At 44.2% G+C, this 27,996-nt stretch overlaps 1 protein-coding gene across 3 annotated transcripts; it reads right to left on the bottom strand.

The window, feature by feature from the left end:
* Nucleotides 1-7: 7 nt before the first annotated feature.
* On the bottom strand, nt 8-27,922 carry LOC121587709 (ribosomal protein S6 kinase 2 beta-like). Of its 3 annotated transcripts, none has more exons than XM_041904762.1 (9): nt 26,369-27,922; nt 15,894-15,937; nt 4,718-5,338; nt 4,327-4,635; nt 4,094-4,255; nt 3,697-4,019; nt 3,337-3,622; nt 2,667-3,242; nt 8-2,581 (listed from the first exon to the last, which is right to left on the bottom strand). In XM_041904762.1, exons 1-9 carry the CDS (start codon nt 26,406-26,408, stop codon nt 2,237-2,239), a joined length of 2,706 nt encoding a protein of 901 aa, XP_041760696.1. In that variant the 5' UTR covers nt 26,409-27,922; the 3' UTR covers nt 8-2,236. The 3 variants fall into 3 exon arrangements, with proteins under 3 accessions (XP_041760696.1, XP_041760698.1, XP_041760697.1); XM_041904764.1 differs by lacking the exon at nt 15,894-15,937 and adding an exon at nt 14,979-15,064; XM_041904763.1 differs by lacking the exon at nt 15,894-15,937.
* Nucleotides 27,923-27,996: the final 74 nt, after the last annotated feature.

The raw sequence follows: 27,996 nt of genomic DNA, 5'->3' as shown, positions 1-27,996 counted from the left end.
AAGTGTATACGAGTTAATTAAACATTTGTAGTAATTTATTTACTTTGTTTTGCCATCGTTCTTTTTTTTGCGTTTAATTTGAGAAAGAGAGAGTGTAGTGTTTTCTTTGTTTTACTTTTCGTTTGTGGTTTGGTTTGGGACGTACTCCCAATTAATGTTTAGATTTCGGTTAGTCTCTTTGCACTCTTTGTTTAGAGAAACCTCTTTGCACGGTCACCATTCAGAATAATGAATACAATTAACACTTTACTCCTTTGGAGCCTTACAAACGTATTCTTTTTTGTAATTTGTCTTCAAGAGAGATAGTATAGGATGGTTTCAAGGTAGTGTTTCCGTAGCCCTGCCAGCGGTGTGTGTGTGTGTGAGTGTTAGTAAGTTGTTAGGGTTCCGTTTTAATAATTGTTGAATGCTCTAAGTCTTCTAGTAAAATGATAAGGTTAGTGCGTACTCCACAGAACGTTTGCGTCCGTGTACAAATATGTTTTTTTTCTTTTTGTTTGTGTGTTATGTTGGTTTGGCCACGAACGGGAAAGTAAATTGCTCCCGCAAATGCATAAAAACCCAATCACCGACATCCATCGTAAAATGCAAAAGTGATGAATTATTGATAAAGCCAAACGCTTGATGTCGTCCCGTTTTGTTCACATACTCTACTACTTAAGAGACCCTCCTCCCTCGGTCCTAGCCTATTCGTTATTGTACGTTGAAATACGTTAAGAAATGAAACAGTTTGAAACACTGGAAGCAACAATTGCAGCACAACGCACACATCGACAAACAGCGACATCAGGTAGCAACGGTACATAGACAAAGCACTGTCCCTTGTGTGACAAATGGAGATGTACGCCTAGCAGTGGCCATCCCACGAACAACAACACCATTTAGTTGAGCCGCTACCAGCGGGCGACTCCTTTGTTCGCTGCTTCAATATATATATGTATGTATGTATATATATATATATGTAGACCAGAATACACTATTACAAGGCTCGCCTGTCCTGCCAATATAGGTTTTGTTTTTCTCGTTTTTGTCGTAGGTTATCACAATGATTACTTCCTTACACCCGCAGCTTCTCGCTTCGCGTCAATTAAATTCCATAAACTCCCCTGCGCACATTCTGTCCACCCATTCAATGGCATGATACAATGTAAATATGGTTTTGTTTCCCCTCCCTTCCGTCGCCGGATTAGCTGGCGGTTGTGGCTGGCGAAGGCGAACCCGTCTCTCGTCTGCAGTTTGGCGATACTATATTCTGTATATGTATATGATTGTATATGTTTTTAAAGTATGTATATATGCATATGCGTACGTGTATATTATTATTCGATTTGTTTTGTTTGTTGGTTTTTTTTTCTAGTGTACCTAACGTAGATCAATTTATTGTTAGTTAGTTATACCCTGCCCACACGTTTACCTTGCCCATTTCAATGGTTTGAAGTGTAAACGATACCATAATTGAACTATACGCGCCTTGAACTATACGCCTATGACTTTGAAATCAATCCACACTACAACACACCATTCACTATTATGTGCAGTTTGCAATAAACACGTTAAATAGGCTTTTCACTTCAATTCATCATTTATACTAAATGCTTGTACAATTAAACCTAACGCGTTTTAAACGAGATACTTAACATTCAAGACAGTTTCTTTATAATACTACGCAACCAATCGCATGGTGAAATAGTTGTTAAAAATATGTTAAAAGTAGTTAAAAGCACAAAAGATATTGTTTAAAAACACAAAACAGAAAAAGAACGATAAACAAACACGACAGCTCGTACAACCGCATAGTACAACCGCACTTTATAAAAGTGTACCGGTTCAATCCCTTTGCTATACCAGCTATTTCTGTCGCAGTGATTTAGCATTGAAACGAATCGAACCAACCATTTTCCACACATACTTGTATAAGTTACACTCATCTATCGTCTGCTATAACCGTGTCGTACTGTAATGCTGCCACCATGCAACCTGGCCTTAATTGCTAGCACTGTTGTTCTCTGGCACACATGTCACTCTGGCACTGGTTGACAAATAAAATTATCAAAATCTTATCGTTTGAAACAAAACAAAACGTAACAGGTTAAAAACTAAATAGGAATAGCGCGATAACATATCCAATAAGTGACAAACTCTCTACAATCAAACACCATCCACTCGCTCATCGGCAATGGCGGTGTTGCACAGTCCGCCGTTTTGCGAACACACGGCGTACCTCGAAAAACCCTTATTAGGAATGATTCATTTTATCCATTCGTCTTCGCGCCAGATCAGACATTCCGACCGGTCCCAGATTGGCTGCCTGGGGCGAGGATATCGCACGGAATGTTGCATGGACCGCCCCCTTGATGGCTTCGGTATTTACGCACGCCGGCTTTGTGTCCTGCGGTTCCACGACCATCGGCCGTTCGCTGGTAGCATGTTGGGTCCCTACCGTGTTGTACATAAGTCGCGGACCGCTTCGCGATAGCCACGGATGTCGCAGGATTTGAGCGGCGGTCGGACGCCTCGAAGGTACGATGTGTAGCATCTGCCGCAGCAGATCCTTCACTTCATCCGATATCGTGGGCCATTTCTAAAAAGCAAACGCAAACACGGTTAAATTACCACCAACCATCATCTGCTAGAAACAGCGCGTAATATGCTGGTAAGTTACTTACGCCCGTTTCTAAATCGACTTTGCCGGAACCAATTCGCGCTAGAATCATATCTGGCGAGTCGTTCGGAGTGCTAGCAAACGGTGTCTTTCCATCGAGCATAATGTAGAGCAGCACGCCCAGCGACCAGATATCGCACGCCAGATCGTAGCCCTGTTTCTTCAGCACTTCCGGTGCGACAAAGTTGGCCGTGTAGCACGGCGTCATCAGCAGTCCGTTGTCGGCTCGGAGTTGCTTGGCAAAGCCGAGATCGCACAGCTTCAACGATTCGGGCGTATGGTTGACCGAGGCGTACAGCAAATTCGATGGCTTTAGATCCCGGTGCACAACACCGTGCTCGTGCAGGTAGGCGACCGCCGATACGACCGTCCGCAACACGGCACTGGCCTCCTGCTCGGCCATAAAATGAATCGCCAGAATGCGGTCCAACAGTTCGCCACCCTTCAGCAGCTCCATCACCAGGTACACGTAGCTCGCGTCCTCGTGCACACCGTACAGCGTCACAATGTTGGGATGATTGCCGTACCGAAGCAAAATCTCGACCTCCTCGCGACAATCGTGATAAGATTTGTCAATTATCTGTCATTAGGAAAGCAAAATATTTAGAGCATAACGAACACGAACATTGTGTCCTATCTGTTACCTCCGTAACGTATTTTGATTAATGAATTACCTTAACCGCGTAATGCTTCTTCGTTGTGCGATGTTCACACATCCGGCAGATTGAGAACGTTCCGCGGCCCAGTTCCTCCATCAAGTTGTACTCGTCACCGAACGCGACAGGCTTCACGCCCGGTATTTCGTTCGAGAACGGTGACCGAGAAGCGGGTTGCTGTTGCATCACCATGTTGCTTCCGTTGGCAAAGTTTGGCTGCTCGTCCAGCAGGCCCGGTGCGATAAAGCTAAAGCCACGGAAGATCTCATGAGCACTCGCACTGACGGGGCCTCCGGGCGAGTCTCTGCGAAAGTAAAAGGAAAACACACATCATTAATGATAGTGATCGTCCCGAACGCATCGTGCTTTCACACATACTTTGGTGATTTGTTCGTGTATTCCGAGTCAAAGTAGAACGCATCGTCCCTCGAAACGGCAGGAATGAACGGTGGCCGAACCTCCTTGCGTTCGAACGCATCCCAATCGACGTTGGCGAAAAATTCGTGCCGCTTGATGTCCTCAATGCCGTTCGGACCCGCCCCGAGTCGATTCTGGGGATTGCGTTTGAACAGGGCGCGCAGCAAACTTTGCGCCTCGGGGCTTAAGTTTTCCGGCATGCCGAGCTTTGTTTTGAGGATCTGGTTCATTGTGTCATTTCGATTGCTACCGTGGAATGGTAGATTGCCCGTCAGCATTTCAAACTGTTTGCGAGTAAAGAAGATGTAAGAGGGTAGATATAGGTATGGTTTAATCTTTAAAATATCATACACCTTACCATTAGCACGCCGAAGGACCACCAGTCCGCTGCAAAAGTGTGTCCCTTCCGGTTGACAACTTCCGGCGCCATGTATTCCACCGTGCCACAGAAGCTGTACGTTTTCGATCCATCCAGCGGTTGCTTTGAGAGCCCAAAATCCGTTAAAGCTATATGGCCGTCCTGGTGTGTAAAATGTGGCATTAAAATTGATCCGCTATCATTTCGTGATCCCCACCCACACACCAACCAACCTGATCCAGAAGAATGTTTTCCGGTTTTAGATCGCGATAGATGATGCCGATGCTGTGCAGGTGGTTCAGCGCCAGGGCCAGCTCGGCCAGGTAAAACTTGACGTCTTCCTCGGTAAACATTACCTCCTTGCTCAAGCGCGTAAACAGGTCACCGCCACGCAAGAAGTCCAGTATAAGGTACAGCTTGCCAGGCGTCTGGAAGGCATAGTGCAGCTTAACGATAAATGCGTGGCCCACGTCAGCCAGGATGTTCCGCTCGTTCGTACTTCTCACACGATCCTTCACCTTCAGCGTTGCCTTCTTTAGTACCTGCAAATACGCAACCGATTGAGGTGAGATGTTTTGTATTTGCCAACTCTCTCAAGCAGTTAGCAGCCGAACCACCACCTACTTTCATCGCATACAGCGTCCCCGCATCGATGCCGACAATCTTCCGCACCAGAAACACCTTGCCGAACGAGCCTTCGCCGAGCACCTTCAGCAGCTCGAACTGTGACGGATCGGCCTTTTCGTGCCCCTCCCGTATGATGTCCTTAATGTCGATCTCATGCTCGTCCCCACCGTTCCCTCCCGCCCCTGCGTTCGGGTACGTGGCGTCACCTCTCAGCTGTGACAGGTCACCTCCACCTCCGGTTACATCCAGATCCATTGCTTCCTCGGCACCAACAACCAACCCGGCTTCGGGAGAATCGCCACGATGGTAGCGATAAGTGCCACTATCAGCTACAACAGCTCCATCTAGCAGCGGCTCTTGCTGGCCAGCGGCTGTATGCGCCGGAGCATAGGTAACCATTCCCGCGGGAGCCACTGGGTGCTGCCGGCTGTACTGGTGCGGTTGAGGATGGGGTTGATGTTGATGATGATGTTGATGGGGATGGTATTGATGCTGTGCGGGCTGCTCCTGATGAAGCTGAGCATGGCGGTGGTCATGGGTTAGATGTTGCTGGTGGTGCTGCTGCTGGACATCATAGCTATCGTCGATGACCATCTCTACATTGTCCTGCGATGCGGACTGCAAAAGAGCATAGAACAAATGAAAATAAATGTCACGATGTAGCGACGGTAAAGAAGGGGCGGATGATTAATTGAGCTCATGCACAATGCTTACATGACTGTACAACAATTAGATCGAAGAAAAAAGGTACAATACAGTTTGATACATACGCTCTACTCTACTAACAGTACATTACAATAGGATCCGAAAATGAGGCGTAACATAGAGAAAAAAATGCAAAGAAATAAGTATAATGCAATCTGTATACATACATCCATTTTTAAAATTTTTTGTAGCCCATTGAAACTAAAGTTCCTCTGTGTTTGCCAAACAAAAAAATACATTCAAAAACACTGCTCAATTTTTCAAGAATTATTGATTTTAACATTGCCCACTCACTGTATATTTTGTTCGGCGAATTTGCGGCCGGTCAACAAAACATCAAAGCAATTCTACGCGCACCATTTTCGCCTGAATACAGGCACAAAAGCGAACAAACAAAGTGTTTCTCTTTTCCGTTTAGGAACATCGTGCTTCTGGCTCAAGCTTTGCTTTCATTTAACGCGTGCACAATTACGTTCAACGATGGTTACACAGAGCATCGCTAATCGCCATCGACGGTTCAAAACGTGGTTTCGCTTCCTCGAGGATATGTATAGCCATTCCTTTTTGCTGCTTTTCGTTACTCATCGGCCTCACCTAGTACGGCTTCGTAAACCACTAGGCGTCTCCATTGCACGTTGTAAAAACATGTACCCACACCACTACGCGCCACGGCCGGAATGAAAGCGTGCCGAGTCTCAAAAATATTACAAATATAATTCCACCAACTTTGGGAAAGTGTGGGATAATAATTCCTAAAATTAGGGACCAAATGATGGGGGCGTTTCGTTCGTTCATGTGACCTACATACATACATACCGCAGTGGTATTGCTTTTATTGTAACGCAAAACGGCGGTTGTAACGTTGTAACAAACAAGGACTTTCTTCATAATTCAGTAGAGTTTTAGAATTTGTCATAATAGTATTCAATATATAAAAAACGCTGTAAAGCAATAAGACCACAAAGTGTTACTGTTGTTAGTATCAAAAATATGTTAAATTCTACTGTTTATAGCGACTCTACAAAACACATTGTTGAGCTATGCAGCGCTATGGTGAACAGTCTAGCAGCACTGAACCTAAACAATATGGCAAGAAACTGATAAATCAACGTAATTTGATAATCAACGAGTATCACCACCACAACCATTTGTGGCCTTTTTTCACCAGCCACGCCTATCAACGGTTCACACAGCCATGCAACGATAACAACAGGTGCGCTTCACCCCAGCGTTTGGCGCTGTGCCGAATAGGGAGGGGGGGGGGGGGATTTTTATCCCGATTTATTTTTCTGCTTGCACTTTCACCTCCGTTGTTTGAACAATCGGTATAATTCCGTTCCAACTGATCAATAGAATGTGGATATTTTTCATTTCCCGTCAAACCCCATCAGACGTGATTTCCTTTCACGATAACGCTCCTCCTTCCTCATCGTTGGATGTGTCTCTGCATTCGTACACATTTCTTTTATTTTGTCCATCCCTTGTTCGAGTATGTTCATGTTAAATCCGCTTAAAACGGCGGCCCACGCCCGTCAAAAGGCGTAAAAATCAACCACAAATCGTATTACTGAATAATGCACACAACAGAAAAAAGGAAGGTTTGGAAACACCAACCCCCCCTGAGTACAGAAAGTTCGATGAAGCGCGAAAGGATTGCGGCCCACTTGACTTGAATTGAGAGCGAATGCGGAAATCTTTCTTTTACTAAACCATTTGCTATGGTAACGCACGTATTCTTATCAATCATGACGGGGTAAGGTTGCTCAATCCTATTAGTAGCATAAATCTTATTGTAAGAAAATAAAACTGCTTTTTGTCGATTTAATAAATACTGCAAAGGCTTCATAAACTCCATACATTTATTTTTGTAAAAGTTTGAAATAATAACACTTCTTTATTACACTTTTTTAAACACAAGTACACATTTTTATTTCATATTGGCAATTCTAAACACCAGATTCATCAAAGAAGAGATGAAAAACTCGTTTTGCTTCTCATAAAAAAGGGAATAACATAAACCTAGCCCGGAACTTTCATTCGCACTCCGGAAGGAAGGTCATATTGCACAACGTATCATTATGAAGCAGAAGTAGAGGGCCAACCCAAAGAAGTTATGAAAAGAAATTCTGATTTAAATTTCAATCTCACTTTCCTAACACACAAAAAAGACACCCAGACAGCCTTTTTCCGAGCCTGCCTAAGCATAGTAAATAGGGAGAGCTTCTTTAGAGAAAAGATACACTCCATCCGCTTCGAAATACGATACAAATTGAATATAAAAAGTTTCAAACAAATTACTCAATCATTGTGCTATTCGACGTAGATGCAAAATATTTTATTAAATCGTATTTGAACAGTTTAATACAACGGCCGTCGCCGTTTCAGCTTAAGGCCCGTGCGCTTCCGAACCTCCGACAAACACTGCACATTGTCCAGAAGCTTTGTGATAGCATTACTCCATTTTAGTAGAAAGCTTCTGTAAAAGCACAGAAACAAACAACTGATTGCCGAAATCCATAAAAGCATGAGATGTCCGATGGACTGTGTATGTATCTTCCAATTAGGGTAGTGTATTGTTATAACGCGCCATATGGCTACAGGCTTGCACGCAACACGCATTACGGTTCGACGATTATCGAACTGTTCAAACTTGGCGTGGGCATGCAAAGGACATGCTTCAATAAGTGAGTGTACCATGTGCATGTGGATGCTGCTGGATCCTTTTCTAACGAGAAAAAAAACCAAAAGAACATGAACATATCATGGTGCACAGCGTTGGAGGGTCGAGCAATGGCAAAGCTCCACTCCCGGTAGAACGTATTTATTTTTCAAACCACTGCACTGAATAAACGAACGATCCCTCTACTGTCCAGCCTACTGCAAGGGTATCCTGGGGGACAATGTGAAAGATCCTCGACCAAACGTCCAAGGCATCATGATGATGATAGTTGCTTGGCAATCGGGAATGATTCCTTCCCTTCATGGTACATAAAACCTATCAGCTCAAAAGGCGCCGATAATGATCAGTTATAGGTGCAACGTCTCGAAACGTTCGCCAATGCGCAGCTTGTGTCGATGTAAAAATAAGGCCAATGATTGTCCCTTCTTTTTTTATTCTCAGCACTACAGTTGCTTGCACGTGCGAGCCACTTTCTTTTCGTACCATATCCAAAATTGCTCTCTTTTCTCTTCTTATCAAATATCCACACAGGCCAAACCATGCAACTGTGCTTTTCCTGTAAAGTAAGATAGTGGGAAGGTGAAGTCAGGCTCGTGTGTTTGGCCTTCGAAGTGTTTTTGCAAATAATGTCACACACAAACACACAATACTTCTAAGGAACGTTCTTATCTCAACGTCCTGTTCAGGGAAGAGAAAATTATTAACACACCATAAACTTCTTGGAAGGTTTTGCCAGAAAAAAAGCGAAACATCTATAACATCAGCGCATAAACGCAACGGATGACAATGTGATAGCTTTGGTCGAATGTATTTCGATGCTTCAGCTGTACATGCTTCCATGTAATGAATACATTAATGCTCCGATAACATCCAATGAAATGCTTTCAGCATTGTGTTGTTCTAGGCTTCTAAGGGTAGAGGTACTTTCTCATAATCGTGGTGTCATATCGCTCTGGAAGGATTTTTGTTCGGACATTTTTTACAAAATATCGTACAAACAGCAACAATTTGTTATCCAACAAGCCTTACGCATCGCATTATATTCTGGTGCTCATCGACGACAAAACGTTCTAAGTATTTACTAATCTGAGCACAGGCATAGGTTTAGATGGAAAGAAACGATCTACTGGTCCTAATGGTCCCTTTTCTTGCAATTAACTTGTTCTGAGAAATTGAATTTTTAATCACGTTCAAAGCCTTGGAGAGGCAACATTTGGCATCGAAATTGTTTGAGCATATGCCAAGCTTGTAGCAATAAATAGCAATAACTAGTCAATATTAAGACAAGCTGGTGAGCAAATAACAATCGAAACATGATGGATCTGCTGGAATGGGAGCGAATGGGACACGCAATATAAAAACAAAACTTACAGATAGGCTGATTCGTTCGTTCATCTACCCACAAAGCCATCTCAGCGTCAAAGGAGAAAATCACCGACCCAAAGCACTGCCGAAAACGGAACAAACTCGTTTACAATTTTGCACACATTCTCTGCTCGCAATCAAATTGTTAGCCAGGTCGAAAACATACCCAAATGACCAAGCGTCAATTTTCCGCGTAACATCCCATTCAGCTGAATTCCACTTCAAGTCACATTAACGATTGCTTCGTACGAGGAACGACTTAGCGCTGCCATGGGCCATGCGTGTGCAACAACCTATTGTGCAGGCAGGCAGCGAGCAAACGCCGGTGGCGATAGAAAACCTTCGTCCAATAGAGCTTTTCCCAAGCAAATGGTACTGCACACTGCAACATTGTCGTCCGCGTTTGCTGGGCTGAACGGCTCAGCAAAACCGGCTGGAGTTACTGGGACCGGAGGCGGCAGCGGACATTATTTCATCTTGTACTTCCCCCCCCATCGGAAGCCGAGCGAACCTAATGGATTTAGCTTTAATTTAGCTTCCTATTTTTCGTTCCAAGAATAATAGCGCACGAACGTTGTTGCCGGGATAAAGCAACACACTCAAAGCCAGTTCGGTTGCTAAGGAATTGAGGAACGGCAGTACTAATTCTACGAAGGGCCGGTTTGTGTGCTGGAAAATCTAACATTACGTGCAAACTATATTAAAGATGTAGATGAAAACTGTCAGCTTTGCCGGGCAGAGGAAGCGAAGCAAACGAGGTAGCAGCAAAGGTTGGACCGTTTTTCGTTGGGCCTAATAATAACACCCGCCGTTTCGGTTTCAATGGATCGAGCCCCCGTACACAAATAGTGACTAGTTCATTGATGTATTAACGGTAATGAGTAGAAGACAAAAAGCAAAACTAAGAATGGCAAAGTATGTCAGCATGGGAAACATGTGGTAGCTCGAAAAGGATAAAAATATCCATTAAGTTTAATCCTCCAAGTATTTTGCAATTTTTGTTGCAGTTCGATACCTAACCATGACCTTCTAGAACAGTAAACGCCTTTCACTACAAAAAAAAAAAAACAAACAAGTGACTCAAGTAGTGAGACTATCATACACTCCTCGGTAGAAGTGAAGAACTCGTTTTCCTCCACCGCGCACCGACATACCCCACAACTCAATTCCATTCTTAAGGACCCTTTTGCTGGCGATAAGAATTTTGCTGCTAAAAGGCAAGAAACACCAACGACGGGGGGCCGTAGAAAGTGCGTCAAATATTTGCTGAAAGGGCCGCAAGCCGCAAACAAGCTTTCGTGCATGAAATGAGCTTGAATGGCGCAAATGAGTGTGCCAACCGTGTGCCAACCGGTGCGAACACGACAACGATGCCGGCGAAAAGGACAAGCGTGCCAAAGGCATGTAAATAATGGATTCCGTCGTTCTCTGACAGGGTTCGGGGGGAGCGTAAGGGCTTGGAGATCTAATCAGCTGAGGTGGCACCACCGTGTGTGTGTGTGTGTCCTATCGCAAAGGTGTCTCTAACGGGCGCGCAACAGTTGCGCCTCCGGAACATCAGCGCAAACAATCGAGCGAAAGCGAGCGGAAGCACTTTAAGCTTCCGCCCTCTACGACTCACCGTAGCCACCCAGGAGGGATTAGGATAAAACGCGAGCGAGCTATTGACATTCGCACTGTAAAGATTAACAAGGCTGCTGTGAAGGGAGCGCTTGGGAAAAAGCCCCTTTATATCACAAAAATTCAAGCGAAAGCAATACACTAACATTAGGCGAACCATTGGAAGATAATTTTTTTCACTTGGTTTGGCATTTCGACGCACATCAAACAGTATTATACAGCACTGGGAGAAAAAAAATTCGGCAAACGTGTACGTTAAGATCGTGCAGAACATCAGCCAGCAGCGGTACAACTTTTCCGCTACGGAGAAATTAAATTTAACAGAATTCAAAACCGGCACTCACGCACCGAGCATTGGCGGTGGAAGATAGACAAGAAATTGCGTATTCCATCCCACGCAACTGGTACGGGAGGAGAATTTTGTAAAAGCATTCCAAGCGAGCAGCAGTGCCCGATAAGCACCGAGCACCGAAGCAACTGCTAACTCGAACCGTATGGCAGCACACGGCAAGCAAACTGGTTCTAAAGAATATCCATATAAAGGCCGGCCGCCGAAGCGGCAGAAAGAAAAGTGCAGGAAAGTGGGTACGGTTTTCTGAAAATGATTTTTCCTCCGGACGACGATGGCTTGTTGATTTTTCACCGAAGATAAAACGATCTCTATTCTACCACTAGCTCTTCACTTTCACGGCAAAGAATCGGTAGAGAAGTGGGGTTCGTTTTCGTAGTAAAAGCTTGCGTCCCTCGATGTGCACGGATTTTGCACAAATGTCTCTCACAGCTACCTAGCCTAGCTGAATTTCGCTCCATATCACGGTAATTCAGCGAGCCTCAGGGGCATTGCCCTTACGAGTTTTTTTTTTAATTTTTACCGAACCAAATTTGCTTCTAACCGCAATTAGAGAGCGCCATTAAACGACGGTCCTCCAAGGGCCAGTACAGCACAGAGTCCTAAATCATTTGTCGACAAGATTGGACAAAAATACAAACACACACACACATGCACGACTAATGGAGTTTGTAGAGCATGTTTGTGTTTGTGCAGGAACGCGATCGATCGGAGACATTTTCTTAACCTTTGTAAAAAGGAAATGCCAAATAAGGCATTATTATTTCAAACACACAAAGAAAATGCTACACAGAAACAAAATCGTCCCGTTTTGCCTGCGGAAAAGTAACCCACTAAAGTAGCGATGGGTAAAGTTGGCAAAAATCCGGAGTCGACTCCGGAAGGTAGGTCCGCCCAGCATTAGCCGGAGTCGTTCTTAGTATTCAGGAATCGCCCGGAGTCTTCCGGAGTCGTTTCAAGTAGCTTGGTAGTAGTCGTTCGGAGTAGTTTGGAATCGTCGGAGAGGTCCGGATTCGGCTGGAGTGGGAGTCATCCGGAGTCGGCCCTCGAAATAAAGGCCTGTATACGAAGTGCACGCGCAAAGTGAAAGACAAAACACCGCAAAATGAAATGTATGATCACAACCACATTGGACCGGACGGCTCCTGTTAACTCCGACCGACTCCGGACGACTTCGGACGACTCAGACCCCATGCAACTCCAAACGACTCAGGACGATTCCAAACGACCCCAGGCGGAACTAGTGATTCGGATTTTGCCAAAGTCTGAATCGGACTAACAATAGCCGGAGTCCGATCGGAGTCGTGGGTGCGCTCCAAAGAGCACATCACTACGCTGAAGCATTGCTCTTAGTTTCATTCTTTTAACCGGGAGCATTCGCTTCGTTATATACTCCACTCAAAGTAAATCATCTGTCACACACGCAGAGAGACAATAAGGTAAGCAAGGCGTGTAACTGCCACCAAAAATGCCACCGAAAGGGCGCATCCATGTTTTGGTTGATTTATAGGAAGCAACCGTCATTTCAAAAACCACATGGGAATATAGTTGACTCCTTTCTATACGCTAATGTGGTCCCGCTTCGTACCTTCCGCACGATGTGTGTGCGCCTTCCCATCGATGTAACAGCTAGCACCAATACATTTGTAAAGTTACAAAAACCCAACACATACAAACGAAACGAGCTATGATGCTTATGCTTCCGAAATGCTCTCGGTTTTTCTTTTGCTGCTTGTACACATTTGCAGAGTAAAGATTCCCATTATCATTGATAATGATGTTGAACGAAAATAGTGCGTGAGATGAGCTCTTGGGCAACCAATCAACACCACTCAACACGCACCTCTCGTCCTTCCTGCGAGCCCCAACAATCGGCCCAGGGTGTAAAGAAACAGCAGACATTGACGCTAATTAACGTCAGCGCTCTGCCCACGTACCCAGCAGCAAGCACTGGAGTGGCGCACGTTCACAGAACGAAGAAGCCTTCGAGAAACCTCACCCTGTCCTGACGCTCTAGCTGCTATTCCATTGCCATGAGGGTGGTGGTGGGTGCCTTTACCGATCAATACATGTGCGCGGAATTTGCAGCCACATAGTCATAGTTGTTTCTTTGTTTCTGCTGCTGTAGCATGGTTAATCTGTACACCCTGTGTGATCGACACTTCACGGTCATAGTCGTAATATGTCCTGTTTCCTTGGCGAGTTACAGGTGCCAGTAGCACAAAAGAAAGTCACCAGGAACAGGGCGGAAAAGAGCTTTTGGCTTCTTCCACGAAAGCGAAACTAGTCTCGTCCCGCCTGGGTATACCTGGCGTAATACACAAAGTTGCTGTATTGTTGCTTTGCGGTGAAGGGGGGTTTTCGCGTGGAAAACTTTCCCCACACAAACACACACAGACACACGCACTCATAATGAATATTGATGAAGCATTTATTATTGGGCAAGCGAAACTGCGAATGTCGATAAATATCTTAAAACATCTATCACAATCCAACAGTGCTGCTCCGTGGTGGTGTCCAGAAACATTGCCAGCAGCAATACAGTGGTTACGCCATTTTCCAATTTTCTACTTCAAATTTTCGCGCACGAAAGGCAGAATGCTGCCCACCCCTGCTAGATGTCATGTAAATTAAAACAATCCATCTAATGTGGCCATCCCAGCCAAGGGGGAGTTGCAGGACCTGCGATGCAACTGGTAGTTACGGAACGGCCCTCGTGGCAAGACATCGGAAGGCAAAACCTGCCCTGTGTAGTTAGCGGAAAAGGCCACTTTGCAGCTACAGTAGTGGCTGTCAGGGTCGGCTTATCCGAGCGTCAAATGTAGGTCGACTGGAAACCTGCAACGGAAAATGCTGACGATGATGATGATGATGACGATGATAGCAAACCATAGTGCAAACATTTACACCCTTTTTGCTGCCAACGCACGGGAAATGGCACCACGGTATGGATGGCTGTAGCAGCACGTTCATGAGTCCACACTCCCAAGGGCATTCAATTACACGGCACTGGAATGAAGAAGCCCTTGCTACGCAGTGGGAGGAACGAATGTGATGCCGCCCGTGCCAATTAGCTATCGATAATACTCGATCACACTACATGGTTTGGTGGTGGAGTGGATGAAATCATCCCCATTGGCGTACGATTGATGTTTTTATTTACAGTTCAATTAATCGACTGGCTTGGGGAATACGATAGGAAATACGACGAAATGTAATCCAAACGCTACATGTGCTGTTGTTGTGCTGTACAGTTTGTGGCATGTTGGGTAAGGATTTGTGTGGTTGTTTTAGTTAATATTAATCACATTTTCTATGGAACAAAAAGCATTATAACCCCAACAAACAGCTAAACCACACAACGCCACACACCATCCTTCTGGCTGGTTGGTTAGCAAATAATGCTTATCGTTGGAGTCTTATCCATTTAACCGCACACAAACATGTACAAATGCGCATGTTAAAAAGCAGCTTTGCGTCAAATGGGGAAGGAAAGCGCGGCATCAACACATCATCTTAGAAATATTTGTTTTACTTACGTCTATTGCATCGAGCAGAACATAGTTGTTAAATTGCATTTGGTTTCAATAGGAAACGAGACGAATCATAGTTTCATGCACACAGGCTAGAAATAAGTCAAGTAAAGATTAATGCTAACAAACTCAGTTGCTTCATGCTGTGCGAAAACGTTCATTGCGATTACTCATTCAAACATGCAACATGAAGACACGAAAAAAAAAACAATACGTTCTTGTGGCATTGGGTTTGGACTGGAACAAAATGATTTAAAATTGGTGCTTTTTTTCATACTTCGTACGGATTGATGAGGAGAAAAAGTGCTTGCATAAAATATGGTAATAAGTATCAATTATATGTAACACACTTGCAACAAACATCGTCAATCGAAACCAAAAAGAGAAAAAAAACATAGCAGTACTGTTTACCGTATGATAATGAATGAGAGAATGGGAAACAAAAATGAGAGAAAGAAAAACAAAACACAACCATTTATCAGAGCGAAATGCATACGTTTAGAATAGAAACGGAAAGGAAAAGGTCACACATTCATTCCGAGATCTTCATTCCACAGGCAAGGCATCGAATTGACGAGAGGGAGAGAGATTTTTTAGAGCAAACGCAAATTTACGACTCTAACAGAAAACGGTAATGATTTGCGAGATTTATTTTCATGAAATGCCATTTTTGCAGTAGCGTATACAAAAACAAATCCAATCGTTTTGTTAAATATCTCGCAAAAGATTAAAAAAAAAGGTTTGGAGACAAACGACACCAGGCAAAAGGAAAGAAAACGAAACCCAAGAGGACACAGTTGCAAACTCTAACGTATGTGATAATAAAGATGGCAAATAGCACGCAAGTGCCACGGCACATTGGCCCCACACGGGGCACGTTGCTATTTTGTTTGACGTATCCAAAAACAAAATAATACGTACAGAAACTATCCGGAGCCCTGAAATCGAGTTAGACACTCCGTGCGCTGCAAGAAGAAAAAAACGACACGAAAACAGAGAGAAAGAGAGAGAGAGAGCAGTGAACGACAGACGGAAAGAAATGTGATGCATTGTAATGGGCAGAATGGGAGTGTGATGGAAACACAATTAAAGGAAGAGAATAACACACAATAGGATAAGCAAAAGGAAACGATAGATAAAGAAAATAGAACGCAATTGGGTGACAAATAAATTGTGTTAAAATATAGAAATCAAGACGAGAGCTGGGATAATGACATAAGAGATATGGTTTGAATAGCAATAATGTAAGACGCAGGGCGGGGCAATAAACATGGCGACTAACTGAAATTTTGTAACAAAAACCAAACACCATCGTCAGAACCATTGGCACGCTGTTGTCAATATTTAAACAATAACATTTGATTTCGATGAATTGTATGATAACGTAAGAGGTGTGGAAGATCCAAGATTGGAATCAAAATAAACATGAAGCAAAATAACAACAATTTGGACAGAAAATAACAACTCTGGTGTATCTTGACGACGCATCGAATAAAATTTACACATATCGCTATTTAGTAAACATTAGATGAAGCGAATCTGACAATTGAACCGTTTTACACTATCCCAAACACAAATCAACTAGGTCATCAAAAAAGGTGTATAAAACGACTACTAAAATTGGAAACATTTTTCATCTTCAACAACACAATGCAATCCTTTTTAATCAGCTGTAACACGTACAATTAGTGTATGATTTTATGAGTATGATTCTAGTGATTCAGTTAAACCATAAACAACAACACTGCCGTAAATCCCACAGACAGTAAAAAGCATCAAAATAACCAGATATTCATGTTGACAACATGTTACCTATGCTAACATTGATATCGTCTATCATCAATAACGCACACACACACACACACAAACTGTCATAATAGCAAGGCAGTTTTAAAATCAGTATGGACGTGAAATGTGAATAGTGATGCACCGGTACGGTGTGTTGCCGTTGTGCCGCAAGCTAGTGCCTCACACATCTTCAATGCACATGGATAATATTTGCTCGCATCCCAATACATCCTCCTCTCTCTGTTCTGTTGTGTTCTCCCATGGGGAAATCTGTTTAAACATGAAGCTATTTATTTTATTTTGTCTGTACACTTCTGGAAACGAAAACACAGGTGCGGTAAAACCTGTAACACAAACAATTAAATGCAATTTATTTATCAAATATGACAAGCAAGCAACACTGCTGCATAAACATCAGATATAGCATGTAGCTATAGCAGAGGAATGCACTATATTTGGGTTAGGGATGCTGAAGTGATCCGGCGACAGCAAGAAGCGATTTACTTTCAAACGCTGGGCTGGAATCCGTGATAGTATCTAGCAGATAAGTGTCTTACATAAAACAAACAACAAGCCAAAGGACCAGTGCTGCAAAATGACATTGTCAATATCATACAAAAATTTGACTGAAACAAAATCCATGTCAGCGTCACGTACTCAATTGTGATAATCGGAGGAGATATTCAAAACGATTGGTGTGCTCACGGCATTCTTCATGACATTTTAGCGACCATCGCTTGGTCAGTCACTATGTCATGACTTTTTTTACTGTGATCAGTTCTGCAAAATGTCATGACCAATGTCGGCTGAAACAAAATAATGTCAGCGTCACGGGCTCTACTGTGATGATGAGAGGTGAGACTAAAACAGTTGGTGCGACCATCACATGCTTGGTGACATTGTGTGCAATCAACTTTTGGTCTTTTATTCGGTCACGACATTTTCAGTCGGTGATCATCACGATAATCATGGGAGGTATGCGGTGCGTGCGAGTGGTTCCAAGAAACAAAATGAGCATCGTTTCATGCTCTGTTTGACCCTACAAACCATCAATCCAAACAGAACAAAAAACATGCTCATTTTGCTGCTTGGGACCACGCCACGCCACGCCAGTGTCGAGATTATCACCGACAAAAAATGTCGTGGCCAAGTGAGTGATCAAGAGTTGGGTGCTAAACAAAATGTCATCAAGCATGTGATTGGTCCACCAACTGTTTGAGTCTTACCTTTGATCATCTCAGTTGTGTACGTGAGCTGATTTGAGCTTCGTTAAGCTTGATTTGAGCACTATTCACAGCTAGAAAAAGTCATGATCATGCTTGTGACGACATTAAGCTTAGCTTGTCAGTCAGAGTATCGCGGTTGACTCAAGCACTCGTATGTCTTGTTTGGCATGCCATGACGCACTTTCGTGGAGTATCAGCTACGAGCATCAAGCTACCACAGATATGTTCTTTGTTTTCGTTGGTGAATATCTCGTGATGCTCATGAGATTTTGCAGAACTGTAAAGGACCATGTAATAGACAATAAATTTCAAAACTAACAATACAGTTTCTCCAGAATGTGTCTAATTCGCCTTACGGAATTAAATTGCAACGAATGCACCAATCGGAATATGCATTCAAATCTCGCATTCAAAGTATCTCGACAATTTCCAAATATTTCTTTGTGCACTTTTAAACTTTTAATCTAACACGTATAATTTTTTAACAAGACACACACGCACGCACGCAACACCCCTGCTAAAACAGCTCTAGTGTGAAGTGATGTCGGCATCGCCCTTACACTAATCAGTGTGCTGTGGGTTTGTGGTTTTGATAATTGAACTTCATCCACTAACCACAAACCACATCTCCACTACTAACACGTATAAGGGTAGTTATGGTCGTCCAGCAGTACGTGTCAAGCCAGACACATTAGCATAAATTTGAAAATACACGAGCGTGCCGAACCCAAATGCTAGAGAGTGTCCAATTAAAACAACACACTTGGGTAAATTTGATTTTGTAATAATTGACTAGATTATATGCGATTGTGTATGATAAGAAATAATACAATCTCAACTCCTTTGTCTACTACATCAAAACATTTAAAAAAAAAAAAAACATCAATTTTCCTCCTTGCACCAACCCGAAATGTATCTGCTCCTGTTCCAGTTCTTCTCGTTCCCAATGGGAATAAGAACAGTGTAACATGATTTGTTAACGAAAGCTCTGCTAAGCGGTGGAATAAAAAGAATTGGCTTATTTTTTGGTTCTACGCGCACACATCATCCTGAGTGAACAAATCATTATTCGACAAAGCGTGTGCCACCAAAATCGTCTACTCCCAGCGGTACATGTGTATCATATATCATGTTGAAAAAGGGTAAAATTATCCTCGCATGCTTCATTTTAAACTGATCGCCATGGATGGAACAACCATCATTCCTATTTCATTTTGCATCGCTACCTTTTTGCTTTATTAACGAACGTTACTTGGAAACAAACAAGCAAAAACGGATTATATATCCTATGTAACATGTAATCAAACGGGGTTAATTAATGCAACCACATTTTTATGCTTTTAGTCCCTTTTTAATACAATCACGCGTACATGAACACCATCTAGATTCTAGCACATGCAGAAAGAAAATCTGTTCCACCATTTCCATAGCACACACACACACACACACACTCACATTCCGGCAGTGGTTGACAATCTTGGGCGTTTACACGAAAAAGGGCACACACGATTCGCGTGTTATATCCTATTTAATATTCATACGCAAAGCACATCCCGCCCGAAAGACACTCCTTGGTTTGGGGGAAATACAAAACCACGAACCATCCAAGCACCCGAATGTAGTGAAAATTGTGCGTGGTAATATCCGTTTTTTCTTCTCTTTCAATGTCTTTGTCGCACGTCATAGCACATAAATCCATTTATCGCGTCGGGCTGTATAGAAGCAGCACATACAGAAAACTTGCTATAAAAGCTGTTGAAGCTGTACTTTCGACACGAGGCAGCATAAATAAAGGACATTTGGCTTCATATCTCAGAGCCATCAACAGAGCAAATGATAAGGATAAATCACACAAATATATAGGAATTAAACTGGGTGTTTTATATCGAATTTCGAGATACTGATCTCTTTTGATAATGGTAACTTCTTCTTCTTCTTCTTTGGCTCAACAACCGTTGTCGGTCAAGGCCTGCCTGCACCACTTGTGGGTTTGGCTTTCAGTGACTAATTGATTTCCCCCCATAGCAGGATAGTCAGTCCTACGTATGGCGGCACGGTCCATTTGGGGATTGAACCGATGACGGGCATGTTGTTAAGTCGCACGAGTTGACGACTGTACTACGAGACCGGCCTTGGTAACTAGTTGTATCTATTTATTCTGAACGACGATTGGTAGTGTTACTCTCCGTTTCGATTGTGGAATGCAAAACACAGAGCACGATATCCAAGACTCTCCATCCTAACAACGATGCGACAACACTGGTACAAAACTGGTTAACCTTCTGCCGTACTCTCCAAACACAGAATGTCATACCAGTCCGTCGTGCGTGACGGTCATCCCGTGGCGACGAACAACAAAGCTGACTTTATACGCCGGCTTCGTGACGAAAGCAACAACGGATCTATAAAAGCAGCGTCGCTGTAGCTTCTGCAACTATGAACCCTGCGCACAGTCCTCCCCGGGGACTGTCCCACATTTTGCACCATTTGCTACCGACCAACAGGCGAAGATGATATTTAAATTCCCCCATCCAGAGTGAAATCCATCACCACGACAAATGTAACCGTCCTCTGAGCGAACCTGTTCTTGCTTCGGGCACAAGTGTTGCTACTAACGTGTTTTCAGCTACGCGAACTGTAGACGTTTTTACGGTTACGGTTCTATGTTGCGTACTTCATTTTGATTACAAAAAAAAACACACACACACAAACAATGCTGAGTTGTGCAAAGCAAAGTATTAAACAAGTAAATCTAATTGCTTTTGCTACAATTTGCATTGGCGTGACGAAAATGTGTTAACAAAACGCTGTAGCTAGCCACATATTTCTAGTCCCGTACCTGTAGCTCCCCGTGCTAACATTCTAAAGGTAATGAGTTCGAAACTAATCTTGCTCGACCTTCGCTTTACCAAGACGTTTGGAGTATTCTCCTATTACTGCATGGTGAATCGAGGCCCCCGGATGTCTAAATATATACTTTTATCTAAAGGATTAAGGGCACCCTTAACAAGATAACGACGTGCTCGTATCCTACACACACACACACACACACCCTGTCTGCCAGAACACAAATGACAAGTGATGAACGGTGGAGACAAAAGATTAGACACGAACTTTTACCATATGCTGTCAGTTTCCTAAGGGCCGGATACAACAATCACCAGTAAGGCGTGAGGCAACCAGCTACAATACAGTTTATGATAGTTAGCCCGAGCTATTATCGCTGTGGTTGTAGATCAAACGACAGAGACGGAATCTTCCCTGCATGCCTTTGCCCATCTGGCAATATCCACCTCCTATCACTCGCTTTCTCACACATCTTTGAGAATAGCAAGTTGACAGTAATTACGATGTTTTTTTTTCCAACTTTAGCACACCAGCATACGTACTATTAACGATGCAAAATCCAGCAAACAGTGTTCCTTCAAACAACATGGCGCTATGCAAAACCTCATGGTCTGGTCGCTAGCCTAGCTGCCTTACCAATGCACACCCAAAGTGCAAAGTGCATACAAAGAGCCGGATTACATCGACGATGTGTCTCAACGCCACTTTATCCGATAACCTTTGCCGTCCGGGTTGATAGCAATCTCTCGGCAGCCCGGCCAAAGCCTACCAGCATACACGCGCGGTGGGCGCAGTTTCAATTACAGTCGATCCCGCGCGAGCACACACGTTTGGCGTACCATCCAAAGTCTTCGAGCGGCAAAAAAGGCAGAGAGAATCCCGGAACTACCTACTACAGGAGGCGTACATAAACCGGCAGGCCAGACTAAATCGACCTTCACAAAGCCGATTCTTTAAGCAAACTTTCACCGCACAACGGCTCAACTTTCTGGCGCGGAGGAAAAACACACACACACACACCGAGAGCACCCTTCGTTGAAACGGAATCACAATTAGACTGTCGGTTTTCATTAACAGAATGGCTTCATATTGAACTCACTGTGCGCGGGTCAAGGGTCACCACCACCACCAGCACCATTTCGGAGCTCAGGGGTTTCTGCTGCTCACTGGTAGGTTAGATGAAAGACATGCAAGTAATTGCTAATAATGTGGCACAATTACGCGTGCACACAGACCCGCCGAGATAAAATAAACGGAAAAGTGTGTGTGTTTTTTGTCCTTGTTTGGGTTGGGGAGAGACGATGTAAGCGATGCCGTTTACGGTTGAGCAAAATTGAAATTGAACCAGGGGTAGGGGGAGAAAATCGGAAAAGAGAGGAGCAGCGAACGGAATGATGGCACGTTATCGAACGGGGAGACAAAGTTTAGGACAATCGGCTGAGTTTCAGGGTGGAGGGATTAATGTTATCAATTAAATGCGTCCACATTGCTTGGGTGTGCTTGCAGCGCAATAGCGTTCCGAACAATGCTGGTCGAAGAAAAGCAGTCTAAAAATAGTCTTTGAAAAAACCTTAACACCACACAGTGTCACATTAACCTGTTGAGCATTTGAGATGTGGTGAGCTTTTCCATTGAAAGGAGCAGTTGGTAAGCACACTAAAGGATAACTAAAGACATTTAGTCAATCCGTAAGAGAACATGAAGGATGTTACTGTTACAATCATCTTTCATGGAATTTTGTAATATATGTAACCAATAAAAAAAAATAATACTTGTTATGCAAAACAACCGCAAACGGGCAACGCACCCCTTTTGCCACTTTTTACCCTGTCAAGCCATTCGCGTGTCAAAGTATTCTAATCAACTCGCCAGATAAACTAATTTACGTCAACAAGATGAAATGAAATGAACAAATGAATGGATGGAAAAGCAACAGCAAACAGACAGCAGAAACCCGTCAACTCCGCCTGTGAACGTGGCTGTTTTTTCGTGTCTTGTTTCTCACTAACGCCTCATCCTCACTCCTGGCTGGCTGGCGGGCCCCATGTACGGCCAGGCTACCAGGCTCTACTAACAGCATGTAAGAGAGCGCGCGCACGACCCATTGGCATCCACCGCCGACATCAGCACCGAAGAGTTTTTTTTCCATCGAAGAAGCTCGTCGACAGCAGATCGTTTCATAAGCGAATTATCGGAGCGCTTGGAGAGAAGGGAAGCGGCAGCAAACGCGAGAAACCGGGAAAAGAAAAATGTAGCCCGAGTGTTATTGGCTCGTGTTCATTTTTCATTTCATTTGTGACGGAAGCGTGGCACAGCACCGGTCCGGTCCGGTATCCTGGAATAGGATCATCGCTTTGCGCCGGGCCGGGCCATCGTTCCCCTGTATCGGCGGTATGCAGCAGAGCTTCGTCGCCGGGTTCCACTGGGTGTGATTATCGATTGATCCAGGAAGGGAGAAGTGTGTGAGTGGGGGGGGGGGGCAGTTAATTTTTATTGATTTTTACCACTCCGTAACTGTGTGATGACGATAGATCGGAAATCATCGTGTGTAGCACCAAAACATGCCTAGGTCAGGAACGGAAGGCACAGGCCTGAAGGCTTAAAATACAGACATCAATATCAATCGGTTTGAGGCTGACTTTTTTCCAAACAACTAAATCAGTGCAAAATACGCGAAACTCACGCATATTTTTATGGAAAATAATAAAGCTGTGAAAAATAAATAAATTACTCTGACAATTATCTAGCAATCACTGAGCCTTTGTTGAATGTTCCCATTGCACAGGCAAATCCTTTTTTAAGAACAATGCTCGCTTGTAATACCCACAATAACTCATTTATGCAACTACATAATACACCCTATGTATTGCTCCCTTGTTGTTTAAAAAACAAAAACAAATAAAAAAACAAAACTACGCGAAACGTAGCACACCATTTTCACCACAACTTTTCAATAATTTCCCGAACAATTGCGATGGTAGCATCCACGCATCACGAACACATTTTGGCTTTAATGCTCCCGGCCAGCGGTCTTAAGCCTGTGGTCCGTGGTGTTAACAGACGTGGTCCGCGAAAGAATTTATTTTTGAAAAAGCAAAGCTTATTATTATACACATCGTGCAATTTTTTTCCCCGCAATCAAGAACAAATTTGCCACAGGCATGTCTATAATAAGATTTTATCATATTTTTGATAAAAAAGCGAATTTCAAAAAAGTCTAAAAAAATTATGTTCTCAATTGATGTGGGCCGCGGCAAATGTATTTTCAAAGCCAAACGGCCAGCAAATCTAAAAAGGATGAAGAGCACTGCTCCAGGCTTCAAATATAGGCTGATTTTCAAATTTGTTTACCATGTTTTCAGCTTCCAGTGCCCTTTGATCCGGGGCAGAAAGGGAATGGAGCCTACTATTCACAAACCGGAACCAATGACCACGTGTTGCTTGCATGGGCAAATTGGGAAATCAAGCGAAAATGCAAGAAAAGTTTGCACAATTTTAGGATTTGTTTTCCCATGATTCTGACCGGAACCATGTCGTTTGCCTGCCCGCACAAGCACAAAGAAAACGAAAGGACTAACCCAACAGTATTTATATGTTTTAGAATACGTTTTTTTAATTATTTTAATAGTTATTTTAAAAACAAATAACTACACAGAGTAGTATTGCACACAACATAAAAAGTATATACTTTTACCCAACCGAAAGGGTTGTTCTTCGATTACTGTGGTCCGTCGAGTACTGAAAATCGATATCGAAAACCAGGCAAAGCATGGTGCGACGTTCGTCCGCCTACGTCTCACCTTCCCGGGAAAGCCGCAGTGCACACTGTACCACTGGGCAGGGAAAACGTTTGTTTACCGGTACACCGTTTACCTTCACATTTTAGCGATTATGGTTGAAAGTGAAAATGGTTGTACGATGCGCTTTTAGACGAGCGTGTTGCCGTGTTACACCTTCTCCTGCGACTGCAGGCCACTCTTTCGCTCGTGGCACAATAAGAAAATGGATCGATTTCGTACAGCCCGGAAGGCCCGTGGTTTGGTTAACTTAAATTCACACAAGATAAAGTTACGCTTTACCCCTTAGTATTTGTAACCAGTGCATTCATTTGAAAGACACCCACAACCACTGGACTAAACGTGAAATAGTGTGCCCTAATTCGACTAAAACTGCCAAATTATTTTCCCCCAAAAATAACGGCATTGTGCACCACAGTCATGTGACTTCCTGTGCTGTCATACTGTTTGGTACGTCTAGTAAACAAACGGTACCATTAAACAAACGAGTGCATGGGCATCGTGAAGGACAAATTCAATTAGTGGTTCATACGCGTGTAACCTACCGAGTGTGACCTGGTGGTCACAGTTAAGCCCTTCCATTAGCGGTCTTTCCATACGAAACACGCCTCTTAAAAGAGCTCAGCATAAGGAACGTAAGTGTGTTTGTTTATGATAAAACGAGGATAAACATGATGCAAACAGTTGCATTACGCGCTTTGGGACAGATAATCGATACGGCTGATAAGAGAGGGAGAAGAAACGGCTGAAGGTGTACACCAACTGGTGATTAATTTTTGCAAAGCAAAATGCAAATATGTTGACTAAGAATAGAAACATTCAATCGGGAAACCTCGAAAACGAAATGATAAGTTAAACCAATCTTGAAAGTAGCAAAAAAAAAAAAGGAAAACAACCTCCCAACAAATAGAAACACGTACATCCATCTTCACACACCACATTACCACCACAAAACACACCCAACTGATGCGATACTATGCTGGCGAGGAAGAAACGGCACAAACAACGGATACAAAATCGATAACGCCAAAGCCGATTAGAAAAGAAAACGATTAAATAAATAGAGACAAACGACTATTGTGAAAACGGGACTGCCGGCCGGGGGCCTGGGTGTATGCAAAGAAGCACCACCACCGGATATTAACGATGCAAACGATGGCAATGACGATGCGAGGACGGCGATGACGAAGACGACGATGACGAAGACGACGATGACGATCGGAAAATCGTGGGAGAAAACGAAAAGGAACGTAAAGCGAACACTGTTCAAAGAAAGGGTTATTTAAAAAATGAAAACTAAAACCATAACACAGGCAAAGCAAACCAACGTCAACGGAAGAGGAACCGCGTACAAATCATACCATTAAAAGCATAGAGAGCATAGAAAGAGAGCATACAAAAGATGGATCCAATTGCAGACGCTGGGTAAACAATACAGGTATTACGATGGGGGGGAGGACACACCCCTACTGCGGGGTGCAGCACGCGGGAAACTTTAATTAACTTCCTGGGTGAGGAGGAATGGGGAGGGGGAGGGGGGGTAGAGGACAGCAACACTAACGGAAAGCGGAACCATGCAGTACAAACTGCAATCTCCTGTTTCCGCAGTTCCGCCCGGATTCGCGCTCAGTAGGAGGAAAATTTAAAAAAATAATAATAACAATAAACAAATTATACGGGAACGAGTGGGGGATGGATTGGTATTAGGGCGGGTGGTATGCCAGCAAAACGGACCTACCTCGATACCGACGATACTGATTGGGACTTTCTCTCTCCATGGGTCGATCGAGTTGGCTAGCGGCATCCTCCAGCTTTGAAGCGTTTGCAAGGACGTGTGTGTGTGTGTGTGTGTGTGTGTGTGTGTGTGTGTGTGTGTGTGTGTGTGTGTGTGTGTGTGTATACTGAACGATATCGGGAAGGTGTTGGCGTGTTTGTTTGTACGCTCGGTGTACGTGTTCGCTAGTGGTGAGTGTCCTGTATGAGAGGCGGGCAGCGAGATGTCCTTGTCCGCTGGGTTCCCTTTGAAACCTCTGCGTTCTGGTTGGATGTGTGTAACTGTTGCACCAGAAAAGGGCTCAACTGCTACTCCCGCTGACAGATGCTAGGAGGACCCGCGGGAAGGGTTAATTACATGCGCCCTTCCAGCGATCCGGGATGGAACGTACTGTGCCTAGCAGGTCCGGTCGATGACCTACTTTGTTTGCCCGATGCTCAATGCCAATTTGCTACCGTGGTGGTGGTGGTGGTGGTGGTGATGGTGGCACAGCAGCGTTACAGAACCAGGGAGCAGGAGCACTTCTTCTTCCTTATCTGTTGCTAAATATCTCGCCTTGATAGCGGCCGCCACGCTAGCAAGGGAGAAAAACACTCGCACACGCACACAGCACACAAATTGCTCCACATTCACAGGGCAGGGATTTTTTTGCCCAATCGCTTGCCCGCAAATCTAAATCCAAGTAACAACTGATCGGCAACGTACGCCGGAAACAGGCGAAAATGATTTATGTCATCGATGTTTTCCACTAACTGATTGCCTTACTGCCGCCGCCGCACTACCTCTTTGGGGCGCACTTTGGACACTAGAAGATGTTTTGCATTTTCACACGGAGGAGGGGACGTTCCTGTAGACCACTCGCGTTTCGATGTCTGTCGCCAGCTGCAACAAACGGTCCGAGCTGGGAGGGATTATTAGCACTACCTGGGGTTCGCTAGGTTGCGAGCCGTTGTACCTCGGTAGGTTGGCCGATGTGCTTGCTAGGCTCCCGGTGTACAGGGGGGGAGCTTACTCTGCAAGGACGACTGGGCTGCTACCTTGGCGGTGATGATAATGCGCCAACGCAAAGCCACCACCACGACAATGATGATGATGATGCGCTATTTGATGGAATGCAACTGTCGGCAGCCGTTCCCGTTCCCGTTCCTGTTGCGCGGGAGATGGCCGGACACACACACTCACACACAAAGACAGCTGCTGCTAATGTGTTGCGAAGTTCACCCCATTCACGGGCATCCGCCCATATGCACCGTACCGAGCAGCAGCAGTAGGACCACTCCGTACGAATTGGGTGGCCAGTTTTGCATATGCACACAGGCACACACACGCCGATCCGCAGAACAACACGCACGGTGTGATGCAAAGCTCGACGCAAGATTCACTTGCTTCCGTCTCGAACGATGCCGTGATGGATAGCGCTGGCGAGCGACAAGTAGGACAAGAACAAGGGCACACAACGCGCACGGGTCGGTCCGTCCGTGAAAAACGATGCACGCACTCAGACTGTGCACTGGCGAAACAGGTGCTGGCCGTGCGGAACATTTTGACAGCTGCTTTGCGGGGGAGCGGGAGATGTCATGAAGTTAAATATG

The sequence above is a fragment of the Anopheles merus genome, chromosome 2R (genome assembly GCF_017562075.2).
Source record: "Anopheles merus strain MAF chromosome 2R, AmerM5.1, whole genome shotgun sequence".
In the NCBI taxonomy this organism is placed as follows: domain Eukaryota; kingdom Metazoa; phylum Arthropoda; class Insecta; order Diptera; family Culicidae; genus Anopheles; species Anopheles merus.
Note: the sequence above shows the minus strand (reverse complement) of the source record. Positions and strands in the feature narration are given on the sequence as shown.